Source organism: Salvelinus fontinalis, chromosome 10, assembly GCF_029448725.1.
Source record: "Salvelinus fontinalis isolate EN_2023a chromosome 10, ASM2944872v1, whole genome shotgun sequence".
Classification (NCBI taxonomy): Eukaryota; Metazoa; Chordata; class Actinopteri; order Salmoniformes; family Salmonidae; genus Salvelinus; species Salvelinus fontinalis.
In genome coordinates this window covers 34,438,061-34,454,434 of record NC_074674.1, presented here as the reverse complement: position 1 = coordinate 34,454,434, position 16,374 = coordinate 34,438,061, and the positions used below count along the sequence as shown (strand labels likewise).

At 42.2% G+C, this 16,374-nt stretch overlaps 1 protein-coding gene across 7 annotated transcripts in view; it reads left to right on the top strand.

Annotated features, from left to right (window-relative positions):
• Positions 1–16,374, top strand: part of LOC129864070 (retinoic acid receptor RXR-alpha-A) — a 162,526-nt gene that overhangs the window by 109,087 nt on the left and 37,065 nt on the right. For all 7 annotated transcript variants that reach the window (XM_055936651.1, XM_055936653.1, XM_055936647.1 and 4 more), the window contains 2 exons: positions 12,788–12,944; positions 14,420–14,599. In XM_055936651.1, coding sequence (XP_055792626.1) covers positions 12,788–12,944; positions 14,420–14,599 — 337 coding nt within the window. The remainder of the gene's footprint in view (positions 1–12,787; positions 12,945–14,419; positions 14,600–16,374) is intronic.

Genomic DNA, 16,374 nt, shown 5'->3' with positions numbered 1-16,374 from the left:
TCCATTCATTATCATATCTTACAAACAGGTCCAATCTATTCCTTATCATATCTTACAAACAGGTCCAATCCATTCCTTATCATATCTTACAAACAGGTCCAATCCATTCCTTATCATATCTTACAAACAGGTCCAATCCAGTCCTGAGAAATGAATTGGGACATTTTGGTAAAACGTCGCTTCATAATGTGGCTATTATTATGTGGTTTATGATTTGATTGTTATTTGTTATGATGTTATTTATTGGTTCACGATTAAGATACAAATTGCTTTTATCTTAATTATAATTTGGTTTATTATTATAGCGTAAATCTGTTATGATGTAGGCCCTGAGTTGGTTGCCGATACGTTATGGGTTGGTTGCTAATACGTTATGGGTTGGTTGCCAATACGTTATGGATTGGTTGCCAATACGTTATGGGTTGGTTGCCAATACGTTATGGGTTGGTTGCCAATACGTGATGGGTTGGTTGCCAATACGTTATGGGTTGGTTGCCAATACATTATGGGTTGATTGCCAATACGTTATGGGTTGGTTGCCAATACGTTATGGGTTGGTTGCCAATACGTGATGGGTTGGTTGCCAATACGTGATGGGTTGGTTGCCAATACGTGATGGGTTGGTTGCCAATACGTTATGGGTTGGTTGCCAATACGTTATGGGTTGGTGGCCAATACGATATGGGTTGGTTGCCAATGTGATATTATTAAGTTGATAGTCTGTTATTATTATCTAATCATCGGCTGATGATTGATGACTGATGAACATCATGTGATCACATCGTGTGATAACGGTTAAAGTGCTGACTCGCTGTAGAAGAGAGAGAGAGGCTGAAAGAAAAAGGGAGGAAGAGAGAGAAGGGACAAATACGGAGAGAGAGGAGACAGAGATCGACTGAGAAAGAGAGAGAGAGAGAGAGAGAGAGAGAGAGACAGAGTGGCGGGACAAGAGTATGACTAGCAGCATTGGGAAAGCTGCTGATTCAGGAGTACACCATGCAGTGCCTGCTCACAGGAGGAGGCCATGTCTCCTATGATAACAAGCCTGACTAACACACATCTGATAATGCCACACTGAGGTGAGACACCAGCAGGAGGCCTGCATGGCTATTCCCTAGACCATGTTACAATGCTCTCTCCATTATGTTTCCAGAATAACATTATGCTGATAGACTGCAGCTCACTTTTTGACATCTACAAAGTTCTGTTGGAAAACCTCAGGCACTATCATATTCATTGTGGCAGTATACATGATAAGAAAAGTGTGTGTGTGTGTGTGTGTGTGCGTGCGTGCGTGCGTGCGCATGTGCGTGCGTGCGTGTATGTGTGTGTGCGTGTATGCACCTATGCACCTATGTGTATGTGTGTGTCAGATAGGTGTCCTTCAGAGTTGTAACACTGCAGTACTTGATCCCGAAGGGTGACTTGTGGTTAGCATTCCCTAAATGCCTCAGGAGAGGTTAAAGCAAAACACACCTCCTGTGTGAAACCCTGCCCTCATATCTGTTGATAGCTTGTCAAGATTAGATGTTTATGCTCCTACTGACCACAAAGGTACATTTTTCTTAAAAACGTAATATTGTGGGGGAGAAAGAGTCCAGGGCCCGGTTTCCCCAATAGCGATGGAACTAAGAGTGTTTCAACAATGCATTTTCCTACAACGGTCGAAGATGTAACATGCTTCTTCAAAAGCACAAAGAGCATGGTTACTAAGTGTGTCATTGGAGTGTGTCGATACTGATAGGATCGAAAGAAAGGGAGCGCTGCTGTCGGATCAGCCTTCTCCATTCAAATCTTACCTTAACATTAGAATTATATTCGCAATACTGACGACGGATCAGCACCTAGGACCTAGAGAGAGATTCCCACCTACAGCTTATTCTAATGCTTACTAAATCACTGCTTTGCCACATCATTGCGCACATGTTAGGCTACACATCATGAAATGTACAGGCAATTTACAGACACTAGTCTACAAGTAGCAAAATATAACTCAATTGATTGAACATGAACATATACTTCAATATGATTCAAATAGGCCTATAGTTAACTGTTTATATTTTAATGCTCATCTCGGTTTTCATTTGAAGCATCATTTTATACGTTGTTGTTTTTATCAATTGTAAAAACGTTGTATTTGCACTGCAGTCAATTTTGTTATCAGCGGTCACAGTGAGACAGATAAACCATGTGCTTCTATGTTTAGTGGAGATCTTCTGTCTATAAGTGATGTGGGAGAGCAAAAAAAGCCTCTACACTGAACAAAAATATAAAACACAACATGTAAAGTGTTGGTCCCATGTTTCATGAGCTGAAATAAAAGACCAGAAATGTTCGATACGCACAAAAAGTTTTTTTCTCTCAAATCTTGTGGACAAATTTGTTTACATCCCTGTTAGTGAGCATTTTTCATTTGCCTAGATAATCCATCCACCTGACAGGTTGACATGTCAAGAAGCTGATTAAACAGCATGATCATTGTTACACAGGTGCACCTGTGCTGGGGACAATAAAAGACCACTCTAAAATGTGCAGTTTGGTCACACAACACAATTTGGGATGCTCTGGATTGACGTGTAAGACAGCGTGTTCCAGTTTCCGCCAATATCCAATGACTTCGCACAGCCATTGAAGAGGAGTGGGACAACATTCCACGGGCCACAATCAACAGCCTGATCAACTCTATGCGAAGGAGATGTGTCACGCTGCATGAGGCAAATGGTGAGGCAAATTTCAGCAGAAGGTGAGGTCAGAGGTCACAAGTTGTATTGGGGTTATCAGAATGTTAAATCACTAACTCTACACACCTCTAACTGTTCCCGAACGGAGTTGTTGTCTGTCAGACTGACATTTGTGTCTATTTGTATCCAGTGTTCACTTCCTCCACTTTGCAGAAGCAGACGCGTAAGCTTTGGCCAGCTTTCATTTTGGGGTTTAGACTCGCAAATTAGCAATTTATTAAAACCAAGCTTCAGTTGATTGCTCACTAGCAAGTCCTACTTCAGCGAGGAATCTGGTTTACTAGTGGAAAGAAAATTGAGCAATCCTGGCATTAGCTTTCTGCACTTATTCATATTTGTGTCCAACACATATAATGGGGGTGTTATGAAAGAATAATGTGAGCCTCATAACTTCTACTAAAGTAAAATAAAGGTGCCCTTCAAATGTTAGACACTGGAGTTACACTTGGGGGTTGAGCATTGAGAAGTGGTGCAATGGGATTTGATGTATTCCTTTGATATATATTTATGAGCAAAGTCTGTGCTAAGACTCAGTGAAACGAGCTAAGCCAGTCTTAAGCAGGGGCCTCTAATGTCTCCCTTGTTCTTTTCTACTCTTTTTAATGCATGGTGGAGGGAGGTTTTATAGTTCCGTGTGTACTGTAAGTGACATCATAGCATATTTAAGCAACAATGTACGCACTCATACACTACACTATGTACGCACTCCGCTACAGTGAAAATAAACCATTTACACAAACAGCATGACTCCTAACTCCTAGAATGCTGAAGACCACCTTCAAAAAGACTGTATACCATGGGTATGACAAAACATGTATTTTTACTGTTCTAATTACGTTGGTAAGCAGTTTATAATAGCAATAAGGCCTGGGGGGGTGTGGTATATGGCCAACATACCACGGCTAAGGGCTGTTCTTAGGCACAACGCAACGCGGCGTATATTGGCCATATACCACACCCCCCCAGGCCTTATTGCTATTATAAACTGCTTACCAACGTAATTAGAACAGTAAAAATACATGTTTTGTCATACCCATGGTATACAGTCTTTTTGAAGGTGGTCTTCAGCATTCTAGGAGTTAGGAGTCATGCTGTTTGTGTAAATGGTTTATTTTCACTGTAGCAGAGTGCGTACATAGTGTATTTCATTGTGTCATTGAAACCACTGAAATAACTTTCCCAATCCCACTATAACTAGAGTTGTTGTTACAGAGAGAGCAAACTGTCAACTCCTGATTTAAAAAATGTCATTTATATTCTCCTTGTGCAGAGAGAGAGAGAAAGAGAGAGAGACAGTAAGAAGGGGAATGTTGAAAAGTTCAGACAATACCCTGTGTTTGAATCAGAACCTATAGAGCCTGGTTTACTGTGAGGAGACATAGATTCGGTCCAGTGCAGCTGTGCTGGCACATAGAGGAGAAGACAATGAGAGGAGAAGAGAATGAGAGGAGAAGAGAATGAGAGGAGAGGAGAGGAGAGGAGAAGAGAGGAGAAGAGAAAAAAAAATAGAAGGAGGAGAAAGAGAAAGCACACTCAGCCAGTCCAGTCAGAATCAGAAAGGAGACCGAATGAACAGAGAGAGAGAGAGAGAGAGCGAGAGAGAGATCAGTTCCATGTGTAGAATGTAACAGTCTGGAACACACTAATACCTCAGCTGTGCTCAAGGTACTAATCAAATGTTCCTTACCACCCATTGCATAACATGGGCCATAACATCAGAGCATTTACTGGGCCAGCAGTAAAGTCACTTTAAACAATGACACTTTTATATGTTTACATAACCTACATTACTCATCTCATATGTATATAGTGTACTCTATACCATCCACTGCATCTTGCCTATGCCGTTCTATACCATCACTCATTCATATATTTTTTTATGTACATATTCTTATTCATTCCTTTACACTTGTGTGTATAAGGTAGTTGTTGTGAAATTGTTAGGTTAGATTACTCGTTGGATATTACTGCATTGTCGGAACTAGAAGCACAAGCATTTCGCTACATTCACATTAACATCTGCTAACCATGTGTATGTGACGAATAAAATTTGATTTGATTTGACGTTCCACTAAATCAGAAAGCTGCTACCGTCCACTAAATCACACACCTGCTACCTTCCACTAAATCACACACCTGCTACCTTCCACTAAATCACACACCTGCTGCCTTCCACTAAATCACACACCTGCTGCCTTCCACTAAATCACACACCTGCTACCTTCCACTAAATCAGACACCTGCTGCCTTCCACTAAATCACACACCTGCTGCCTTCCACTAAATCACACACCTGCTGCCTTCCACTAAATCAGACACCTGCTGCCTTCCACTAAATCAGACACCTGCTACCTTCCACTAAATCACATACCTGCTACCTTCCACTAAATCAGACACCTGCTGCCTTCCACTAAATCACACACCTGCTGCCTTCCACTAAATCAGACACCTGCTGCCTTCCACTAAATCACACACCTGCTACCTTCCACTAAATCACACACCTGCTACCTTCCACTAAATCAGACACCTGCTACCTTCCACTAAATCACACACCTGCTGCCTTCCACTAAATCACACACCTGCTACCTTCCACTAAATCACACACCTGCTGCCTTCCACTAAATCACACACCTGCTACCTTCCACTAAATCACACACCTGCTGCCTTCCACTAAATCACACACCTGCTGCCTTCCACTAAATCAGACTCCTGCTACCTTCCACTAAATCACACACCTGCTGCCTTCCACTAAATCACACACCTGCTACCTTCCACTAAATCACACACCTGCTGCCTTCCACTAAATCACACACCTGCTACCTTCCACTAAATCAGACACCTGCTACCTTCCACTAAATCACACACCTGCTGCCTTCCACTAAATCACACACCTGCTACCTTCCACTAAATCACACACCTGCTACCTTCCACTAAATCACACACCTGCTACTTTCCAAAAAATCAGACACCTGCTACCTTCCACTAAATCACACACTTGCTACCTTCCACTAAATCACACACCTGCTACTTTCCAAAAAATCTGACACCTGCTACCTTCCACTAAATCACACACCTGCTCTGGTCACAATTAGAGTTCCCAATGCTACAGTAACACACCTCCCATTCTCTCTCTCGCTCTCTCTCTCTGTCTCTCTTTCTCTCTGTTCATTCTGTCTCCTTTCTGATGCTGACTGGACTGGCTGAGTGTGCTTTCTCTTTCTCCTCTCTCTTCCTCTTCCTCTTTCTCTTTCTCCTCCCTTTCTCTTCTCCTCTCCTTCTCCTCTCCTCTCTTTCTCCTCTCATCTCTTTCTCCTCTCCTCCTTTTTCTTCTCCTCTCCTTTACTCTCTTCCTCCTATCCTCTCTTTCTCTTCTCTGTGTGCCAGCACAGCTGCTCTGGACCATATCTGCAGTGCCTTCGGAAAGTATTCAGACCCCTTGACTTTTTCCACATTTTGTTAGGTTACAGCCTTATTCTAAAATTGATTAAATCGTTTTTTCCACTCATCAATCTGCACACAATACCCCATAATGACAAAGCAAAAACAGGATTGTAGAATATTTTGCAAATGTATTAAACATTTAAAAAACCTTAAATATCACATTTACATAAGTATTCAGACGCTTTACTCAGTACTTGGTTGAAGTACCGTTGGCAGCGATTACAGACTCGAGTCTTCTTTGGTATGACGCTACAAGCTTGGCACACCTGTATTTAGGGAGTTTCTCCCATTCTTCTCTGCAGATCCCCTCAAGCTCTGTCAGGTTGGATGGGGAGCGTCGCTGCACAGCTATTTTCAGGTCTCTCCAGAGATGTTTGATCGGGTACAAGTCCGGGCTCTGGCTGGGTCACTCAAGAACATTCAGAGACTTGTCCCGAAGCCACTCCTGCGTTGTCTTGGCTGTGTGGTTAGGGTCATTGTCCTATTGGAAGGTCAACCTTCGCCCCCAGTCTGAGGTCCTGAGCACTCTGGAGCAGGTTTTCATCAAGGAACTCTCTGTACTTTGCTCTGTTCATCTTTGCCTCGATCCTGACTAGTCTCCCAGTCCCTGCAGCTGAAAAACATCCCCACAGCATGATGCTGCCACCACCATGCTTCACCGTAGGATGGTGCCAGGTTGATATTCAGGCCAAAGAGTTCAATCTTGGTTTCATCAGACCAGAGAATCTTGTTTCTCATGGTCTGAGAGTCCTTTAGGTGACTTTTGGCAAACACCAAGCCGGTTGTCATGTGGCTTTTACACAGTCGCTTCCGTCTGGCCACTCTACCATAAAGGCCTGATTGGTGGAGTGGTGCAGAGATGGGTCCTTCTAGAAGGTTCTCCCATCTCCACAAAGGAACTCTAGAGCTCTGTCAGAGTGACAATTGGATTTTTGGTCACCCCCCTGACCAAGGCCCTTCTCCCCCGATTACTCAGTTTGGCCAGGCAGCCAGCTCTAGGAAGAGTCTTGGTGGTTCCAATCTTCTTCCATTTAAGAATGAAGGAAGCCACTGTGTTTTGGGGGACCTTCAATGCTGCAGACATTTTTTGGTGCCCTTCCCCAGATCTGTGCCTCGACACAATCCTGTCTAGGAGCTCTACGGATAATTGCTTTGACCTCATGGCTTGGTTTTTGATCTGACATGCACTGTCAACTGTGGGACCTTATATAGACAGGTGTGCGCCTTTCCAAATCATGTCCAATCAATTGAATTTACCACAGGTGGACTCCAATCAAGTTGTAGAAACATCTCAAGGATGATCAATGGAAACAGGATGCACCTGAGCTCAATTTCTAGTCTCATAGCAAAGGGTCTGAATACTTGTGTAAATAAGGTATTTATGTTTTAAATTTTTAATACATTTGTAAACATTTCTAAAAACCTGTTTTCACTTTGTCATTATGGGGTATTGTGTGTAGATTGCTGAGATTGCTGGTATTGTGTGTAGATTCCCAATTCACACGCTTATCAAGAGAACATCCCTGGTCACCCCTACTGCCTCTGATCTGGCGGACTCACTAAACACACATGCGCTTCATTTGTATATGATGTCTGAGCGTTGGAGTGTGTCCTTGGCTTTCCCTAAATAAAATAAAAAACAAGAAAATTGTGCCATCTGGTTTGCTTAATATAAGGAATTTGAAGTTTTAGTTTTGATACTTAAGTATATTTTAGCAATTACATTTACTTTTGATACCTAAGTATATTTAAAACCAAATACTTTTATACTTTTACTCAAGTTATATTTTACTGGGTGCCTTTCACTTTTACTTGAGTCATTTTCGATTCATGTATCTTTACTTTTACACAAGTATGGCAATTGGGTACTTTTTCCACCACTGCAAATTTCAAATTTTAAATCAAATGTTGCATATGTAAAACATGGACATTTTCACAAATAAAATCATGTGATTTTCCACATGTGAAATCATGTGGCTTTTCACATAAGGGAGAGCATTGAGCATTCTCACAAATGTTCCATAAAATTACAGACAAACGTTTCACTTGTGTTTGCTAAAGAACATTAGCCATCGACAAACTGACACCATCAGACACCCAGAAGGGGTAATGTGTCAACATTCTGCACCTCAACTTACCTGTACCCCCGCACATTGACTCGGTACCGGCACCCCCCATATATAGTCTCATTATTGGTATTTTATTGTCTTACTTTTTTTTTCTTTTTTTCTTTAGTAAATATGTTCTTAACTCTATTTCTTGAACTGTATTGATGGTTAAGGGCTTGTAAGTAAGCATTTCACGGTAAGGTCTTTGCCTGTTCTATTCAGCACCTGACAAATAAAATGTGATTTGATGATCATCCAGGGATTTTCCCCAGTGATGGTAGACTCCACATACACAGCTTGCCTGGTTGTGCCCCCCTCTTGGATGTGTGTGTGGCGGTGGTGGTGGTAGTGGGGAGGGGGTTGTATTCTATTTCCAGACCCAGGACTGAGCCCCTTTAATCCCCCCACCATCCATGCACTGCCCTGGGAAAGAGAGAAGCAGTGGAGAGAGAGACCCCCAGCCCACCCCGGCATGGAGAGCAGTGTAACTGTGGACAGATTGAGTTGCAGGTTCACTGAAAATAGATTAGGAGAGGAATAGTCTTTTCTGTCAGACAGCTTTTTGATAAAAACAATCTCAGATGAGGAGACAGGCTTTTTTGTGCTGCTGGAGAAAAGAGGAGACATCAACGTTAAGTTGAGGTAGGAACTCAATATTGTGCGTGGGGTATATTGTGCGTGTGCGTGTGTCTGGGGTTTAAGTTTAGTTTAATTTGAAGTTTAAGTGATAAACAACAATACAGATAAAAACAAATAATAAAAAACTGTGTGCAGGTGTGTGGTTGGGTGTGTGCAGGTGTGTTTGGGTGTGTGCGTGTGTGTGTTTGGGTGTGTGCGTGTGTGTGTTTGGGTGTGTGCGTGTGTGTGGTTGGGTGTGTGCGTGTGTGTGGTTGGGTGTGTGCGTGTGTGTGGTTGGGTGTGTGCGTGCGTGTATGTGGTTGGGTGTGTGTGGGTGTGTTTATAAACCAAAGATGTGCTCACGGTTGCATGTTCCTTGAGAAAATACAGCACTCAGTCTGTCATCAATTACTATTTTCTGACAGTCTGTATGAATGCACTGACAGTCTGTATGAATGCACTGACAGTCTATATGAATGCACTGACAGTCTATATGAATGCACTGACAGTCTATATGAATGCACTAACAGTCTATATGAATGCACTGACAGTCTATATGAATGCACTGACAGTCTATATGAATGCACTGACAGTCTGTATGAATGCACTGACAGTCTATATGAATGCACTGACAGTCTATATGAATGCACTGACAGTCTATATGAATGCACTGACCGTCTATATGAATGCACTGACCGTCCATATGAATGCACTGACAGTCTATATGAATCCACTGACAGTCTATATGAATGCACTGACAGTCTATATGAATGCACTGACAGTCTGTATGAATGCACTGACAGTCTATATGAATGAAATGACAGTCTATATGAATGCACTGACAGTCTGTATGAATGCACTGACAGTCTATATGAATGCACTGACAGTCTATGTGAATGCACTAACAGTCTATATGAATGCACTTACAGTCTATATGAATGCACTGACAGTCTATATGAAAGCACTGACAGTCTGTATACATTTTATTGAACCTTTATTTTATCAGGGAGTCATACTGAGACCAAGGTCTCTTTTACAGATGAGCCCTGAATGACAGAAATTACAGAAAAGACACACATCAATATAAATACCAAATGCAAGTAGAAAGAAAGAAAAACACTGTCATAAAAAAACACATTCACCAGTAATAAGGTTCTCAATCAACTTTCTGAATTACACTAGAGACACCAGAATATCACATTTTAAAGATTGTTCCACAAATAAGGTGCAAAAAACATAAATCATCTTTTAGTTATCTCAGTAGAGACCAAAGGAATTTATAGAGTTAACCATCCCTGAGACCAGGTGTGGTAACTCATATGTCTAGTAATGATGTTTGGTACAGTGGGGCTTTTTGTAAAAGGGCTTTATAAATTCAAACATAGCAATGTATCAACCTACGTGACATCAAAGAGGACCAACCAACTTTCTGGTAGAGAATCCAGTAATGATTACTAAAATTGTCTCCCGTAATAAAGCGCAGTGCTCTTTGATAAACTGCATCTGACATCTTTAATGAAGTGGCAGCTGCGTTCATATAGATGTCACCATAGTCTAGGACCGATAGGAACTTAAACTGAATCTGCTTTTTACTATTTAGCGAGAGGCAGGACATAGGCAGGTACATTTTTTGTACAGACAAGTCGAATCGACCCCTGCGGGACACCTTCCGTAATATCAAGGAAACCTGATTTAACATCATCAGTAGATATACATTGAGTTCTATCTATGTAAATGAAGTAGTGTATCTGAATTATGCCACGACACATGACATCTTCAATGTCATCTATTGTCTTTGTAGCATAAGCTCAATAATACACATTATATCAATTTCTATAGCCTTGAGTTTCAGTCGCAATATGACAATGATTCAATTAGATCCAATTTTCTGCCAAGAAGGAAGTCACTCCAATCAGATTGCATGTGTGTGTGTAGATGTGTGCACATGTATGTGAACATGTGTGAAAGCATTTACAGTATAAGTGTACAGTATGTATGACGAGGCTTTGGTAGTTTGCTGCTGCTCATTTGACCCTTGGTGTGTGGGTGTCCTGTGTGTACAGCACAGCTAAATCAAGTAGGTGTGTGCGGCCTGTCAACATACCACTGTACATCTGTGTGTGCCCTGTGGCCATGTCAGAAAGAAAGGGGATATGTTTCTCTTTGTGTATAGTTAATGTGGAAACATGGACAGTATACTAATTAGTCCTTGACAGCGCTTTGTAAAACCACCTGAAGAAGGGTTCGAAAGGCTAGCATGAACTGCAGCGAGTGTTATTTTCATCATTATATCTTGAATACAACCTGTTTCTTTCATCTTCTTCTCTCTCACTCGACAAACACTGTCTGTGTTTCTATGCCATAAGATATTTCGTGTGATTAGCATTTGCTCTGTTAGACATGTGTCTTTACAGTGTGCAGTAACTCAATTAAGACATATGCTAGCTAGCTACAACATGTGAACCCACAGTATCCCCTGCACCCCAGTCTAGCAAGTCTCCCCCTGTCTGGCATACACGTCAACACCAGGATAGGTGTTGATTGTGAAAAGATGGCATTGTTGTTGTTAAAGAAATACATCACTTGGTAATACTACAGTAATATGACCACTGTCATACTGTTTATATACTATTTTCTGTTGGCTGTAGAATCTATAGAGAGTTCTTAAATGTTTCCATGAAAAAAATCTGCACATTCAGTCCCTTTCATTTCCAGTTTTTCCAAAGTGAATTATTTGTACTTTTTACTTCTATTTTGGTCATTTTGACATCATGGTTTTTAGAGCGTGCTGACACAGACATGGCTCTGTTTTTTCCATAGCTGTACAAATGGTTGGCTAGCTAGCTAGTTCTGCCTATATCAATGAATTATTGTTGAGTGGTAATTGAGCTTCTTCGTAACTCCACTATAACAGCACAGCATAGTTGATTAGTGTCTCTTAGTTCTCCATGTGAAGCTACACAGTTGGAGAGGGGGTTTTCACATAAACATTATTGAAGCTCAGTTTCACAGCAGAGCTGAGTGCACTGTAGGGATGGATGTTTGAACTTTTAATTCCGTACTTTTATTTCCATTAGTGATCTCTCACTTCACTTGCTACACATGGAGATATTTGCCCATTTGATTGGCCAACAAAAACAACAAACTATAATCTTTGGTGAAGGCTATCTGTCTTTTTAATTGAATTTAGAAAAAATATTTTCTTTGTTTAAATAGACATATTTTTTGCAATAAAAAATGAATACTCACATATGATCAACAACTAAGGTATGTTTGGATATTGTAATATTGAAATAACCGTGCCCCTCCCTAATGCTCTGGAGGAGAACCTTTCAAGTTCTTACTTAGAAAACTCTCTCTTGCTAAAACAAACGCTGGCCCTTTATTCTGCTGTACTGCTAAATGTTGCATTGAAGTTATGCTAGCGCTGAGCATTTTGAGGCTAGGGGGATTGTTGAGAGCATGAATTAAAGAACTCCTCGGGTTAAGTGGTGCAGGATCTAGCAGCGACAGGTTTTAGATATGAAACACAGGCAAGGGAGTAGAGGGAGAAGGCTTGCTAGGCTGCTACTGGAACTACAGCCAAACTGTAGTTAGCTTAAACCTCCCAATCAGCTCAGCTGCATGGATACATACTCAGCCATTTCTGTTTTCTGTGTGCTGAGGTCTACTCTCCCTAGTCTATGCCTAATCTTGCTGTAGTCATTATCTTGCTGAAAACAGAGCTGCCACTGGTTGATGACGTAAAGTAACCACACTGCATCACATTGCCATTTCAGCTGTGTAATCTGATGAAGTGTGTGGATGACATTCTGAGTGTCAGTGTCAGAGTGGCGTTGTGACCTGTCTGTTCCTGTGTTTGTGTGTGTTGATGTTCCAGCTGAACTCCCAAATGAACTCGGTCAGCAGCTCGGAGGACATCAAGCCCCCGCTGGGTCTCAACGGGGTGATGAAGGTGTCCGCCCAGCCCTCGCCGGGGTGCATGCCTCTCTCCCTCACCAAACACATCTGTGCCATCTGCGGAGACCGCTCCTCAGGTACAGTAGGTGCCCTAAGGTTACAGTCATACATGCACCCAAACACACACACACCACTGACACGTCTGTGTCATCTGTGGCGACTGCAATACCACCATGGTCATCACCATTTCACGTGAGTCCACACACACGCACACACACACACACACACACACACTCACACTGAAAGCCTGACTCGTATACGCCGTAGATACTTAACACACCTCATACATTCTCTTAGCTGGGTTAACGAGGAATGAAAGCGGCTGTGGTGTCTGCAGCATCAGGGAGAGGAAGTGTTACTCTACTGCACTTTGGCTTGTATCAGACAGGATGTGGAGGAGATGGTTAATATCAGACAGGATGTGGAGGAGATGGTTAATATCAGACAGGATGTGGAGGAGATGGTTAATATCAGACAGGATGTGGAGGAGATGGTTAATATCAGACAGGATGTGGAGGAGATGGTTAATATCAGACAGGATGTGGAGGAGATGGTTAATATCAGACAGAATATCAGACAGGATGTGGAGGAGATGGTTAATATCAGACAGAATATCAGACAGGATGTGGAGGAGATGGTTAATATCAGACAGAATATCAGACAGGATGTGGAGGAGATGGTTTATATCAGACAAAATATCAGACAGGATGTGGAGGAGATGGTTAATATCAGACAGGATGTGGAGGAGATGGTAATATCAGACAGAATATCAGACAGGATGTGGAGGAGATGGTTAATATCAGACAGAATATCAGACAGGATGTGGAGGAGATGGTTTATATCAGACAAAATATCAGACAGGATGTGGAGGAGATGGTTAATATCAGACAGGATGTGGAGGAGATGGTTAATATCAGACAGGATGTGGAGGAGATGGTAATATCAGACAAAATATCAGACAGGGTGTGGAGGAGATGGTTAATATCAGACAGAATATCAGACAGGATGTGGAGGAGATGGTTAATATCAGACAGAATATCAGACTGGATGTGGAGGAGATGGTTTATATCAGACAGAATATCAGACAGGATGTGGAGGAGATGGTTAATATCAGACAAAATATCAGACAGGATGTGGAGTAGATGGTTAATATCAGACAGAATATCAGACAGGATGTGGAGGAGATGGTTAATATCAGACAGAATATCAGACAGGATGTGGAGGAGATGGTTAATATCAGACAGAATATCAGACAGGATGTGGAGGAGATGGTTAATATCAGACAAATATCAGACAGACGCTTAGAGGTTAGTGATCTTCACAAACGCTGTTCATCAGAACAGCACAATGTCATAACATAGTAACATACATTACGCTTATAGTCACCATTTTCACCCTTCTGTTATTGTCCAAACAGTATGTAATCAATTAAATGTTTCCTTTATTATCCCCAATAAGAAACTGAGGATATGTGCGTGGGAAATGTGTCTTAAATGTCTAATAGCCACTCTCTATGTACTTTTTAAATTTAAAATGACGTGTCTGTCCCCAGGTAAACATTATGGAGTGTACAGCTGTGAGGGCTGTAAAGGCTTCTTCAAGAGGACAGTGAGGAAGGACCTGACCTACACCTGCCGCGACAACAAGGACTGTCTGATCGACAAGCGCCAGCGCAACCGCTGCCAGTACTGTCGCTACCAGAAGTGTCTGGCCTGTGGAATGAAGAGAGAAGGTACAGCACATGCCGTTGAGGATAAAGGCCTATTTACCCTCTCTCTGCCTGTCTGTACTCTCTCTCTCTGCTGGTCTGTACTATCTCTCTCTCTCTCTCTCTCTCTCTCTCTCTCTCTCTCTCTCTCTCTCTCTCTCTCTGCCTGTCTGTACTATCTCTCTCTCTCTCTCTATCTATCTGTCTATCTTTCTATTTCTCTCTCTCTATCCCTCTCTCTCTCTCACACACACACACACACACACACACACACACACACACACACACACACACACACACACACACACACACACACACACACACACACACACACACACACACACACACACACACACACACATACACACACACACACACACACACACACAGAGAATCACTTCAACCTTCCCTCTGTGTCAGGAATCATTCAGCTCCTCGTGTAGAGAACTTGAAGTGTGTTGAGATCACTTGTGTGATAATGAGAGCTCAACTCATCTGCCTCTTCATTACTATTGAATGAGGAGCAGTAATTGCAGAGGACTCACATTGTGCATGTAGAATTACTGACTTCCTCAGATTGAAATAAGCAGCTAATGGAAAATGGAAGTCTTTATTACAGGTGATTCATATCAGGGCTCTTTCATTGACAAGACTAGCTTGAGAATGTTTTAGTGATTGGTTGCCTTCATAGGCAGACATGATGTAGAATTTCTGATTTCACTTGAAGAGCACTGATTTACCACAAGAGAGGGAGAGAAAATGGAAGAGGTTGTTTTAGCACTTCATAAGAGAGGAGGACATTAGCACTCTTAGCACACTTGTTCACACTTCCTGTAGGAAGCAGAGAGTGGATGACACACTAGCTCTCTCCATCAGAACTGTGTCATCACTCTCTAAGGTGAAATATTGATCTGGAATACTATTTGAACTGCTAAGTTCAGTCATTAAATAGTATGGCTTTAGACAACAATGACACAATGTGGCATTCCAGTTATTAAGGTGCATAATCACAAGCACACAGTCCCCTTCCATATCAGAAATCACTTTATGTTATTCTAGGATCAGCTTTCCCTGTTCTGAATATGAACCACTGCACCAGGCAAAACGACACAAAACTGATCGTAGACCAACATGCAGATGTTCATCCCACCCTTAACCAATGAGTATCAGACACAGAACAAAACCAAAGCAGAGGAAAAGAGAAAACAAGAGAGTCTATGATAAGTAGATAAGAGCTTTTCTTTCTCGGGCCAATTTGTCTTGACCTCAGCATGCACCCCTCATCCCTCCCTCCCTACCCCCATTCACTCTTATTTATATCATCATAGGGCTCAACCTCCGTTCAAGGATATTATCATTTACTGCCTTTCACCTCACTGTGCTGCCTAAGCCCCCCTGTAGCCTGAGGCAGGGGGAGAGCAAGGCAGCGGTAGTCCAAAAGGCTGAGCGAATCCGCAGAAAAACAGGATTAAATGAATTGATGCTCTCCCAGTCAGGGGAAGGGGGAAATAAAGCTAACATGATTTCAGCCCTCCTCACCTCTCTCTGACTCCAGCACAACTATTCTACCCTTGGGCTGACCTCCACCGCCAGACAGCAGTTCCTCTAAAGTGGGGCCCCTTGTCCCCCCTCCTCCTCCCCTACTCTTCTCTCCCTGTTCTCCCCTTCCCAGAACCCCCACCCCTGTGATTCAGCACTTGGAATAGGAAGGAAGAAGAAAGAAAATAAAGAGTATGAAGTGTCTTCATTTGTGTGCATGTGTGTGTGTGTGTGTGTGTGTGTGTGTGTGTGTGTGTGTG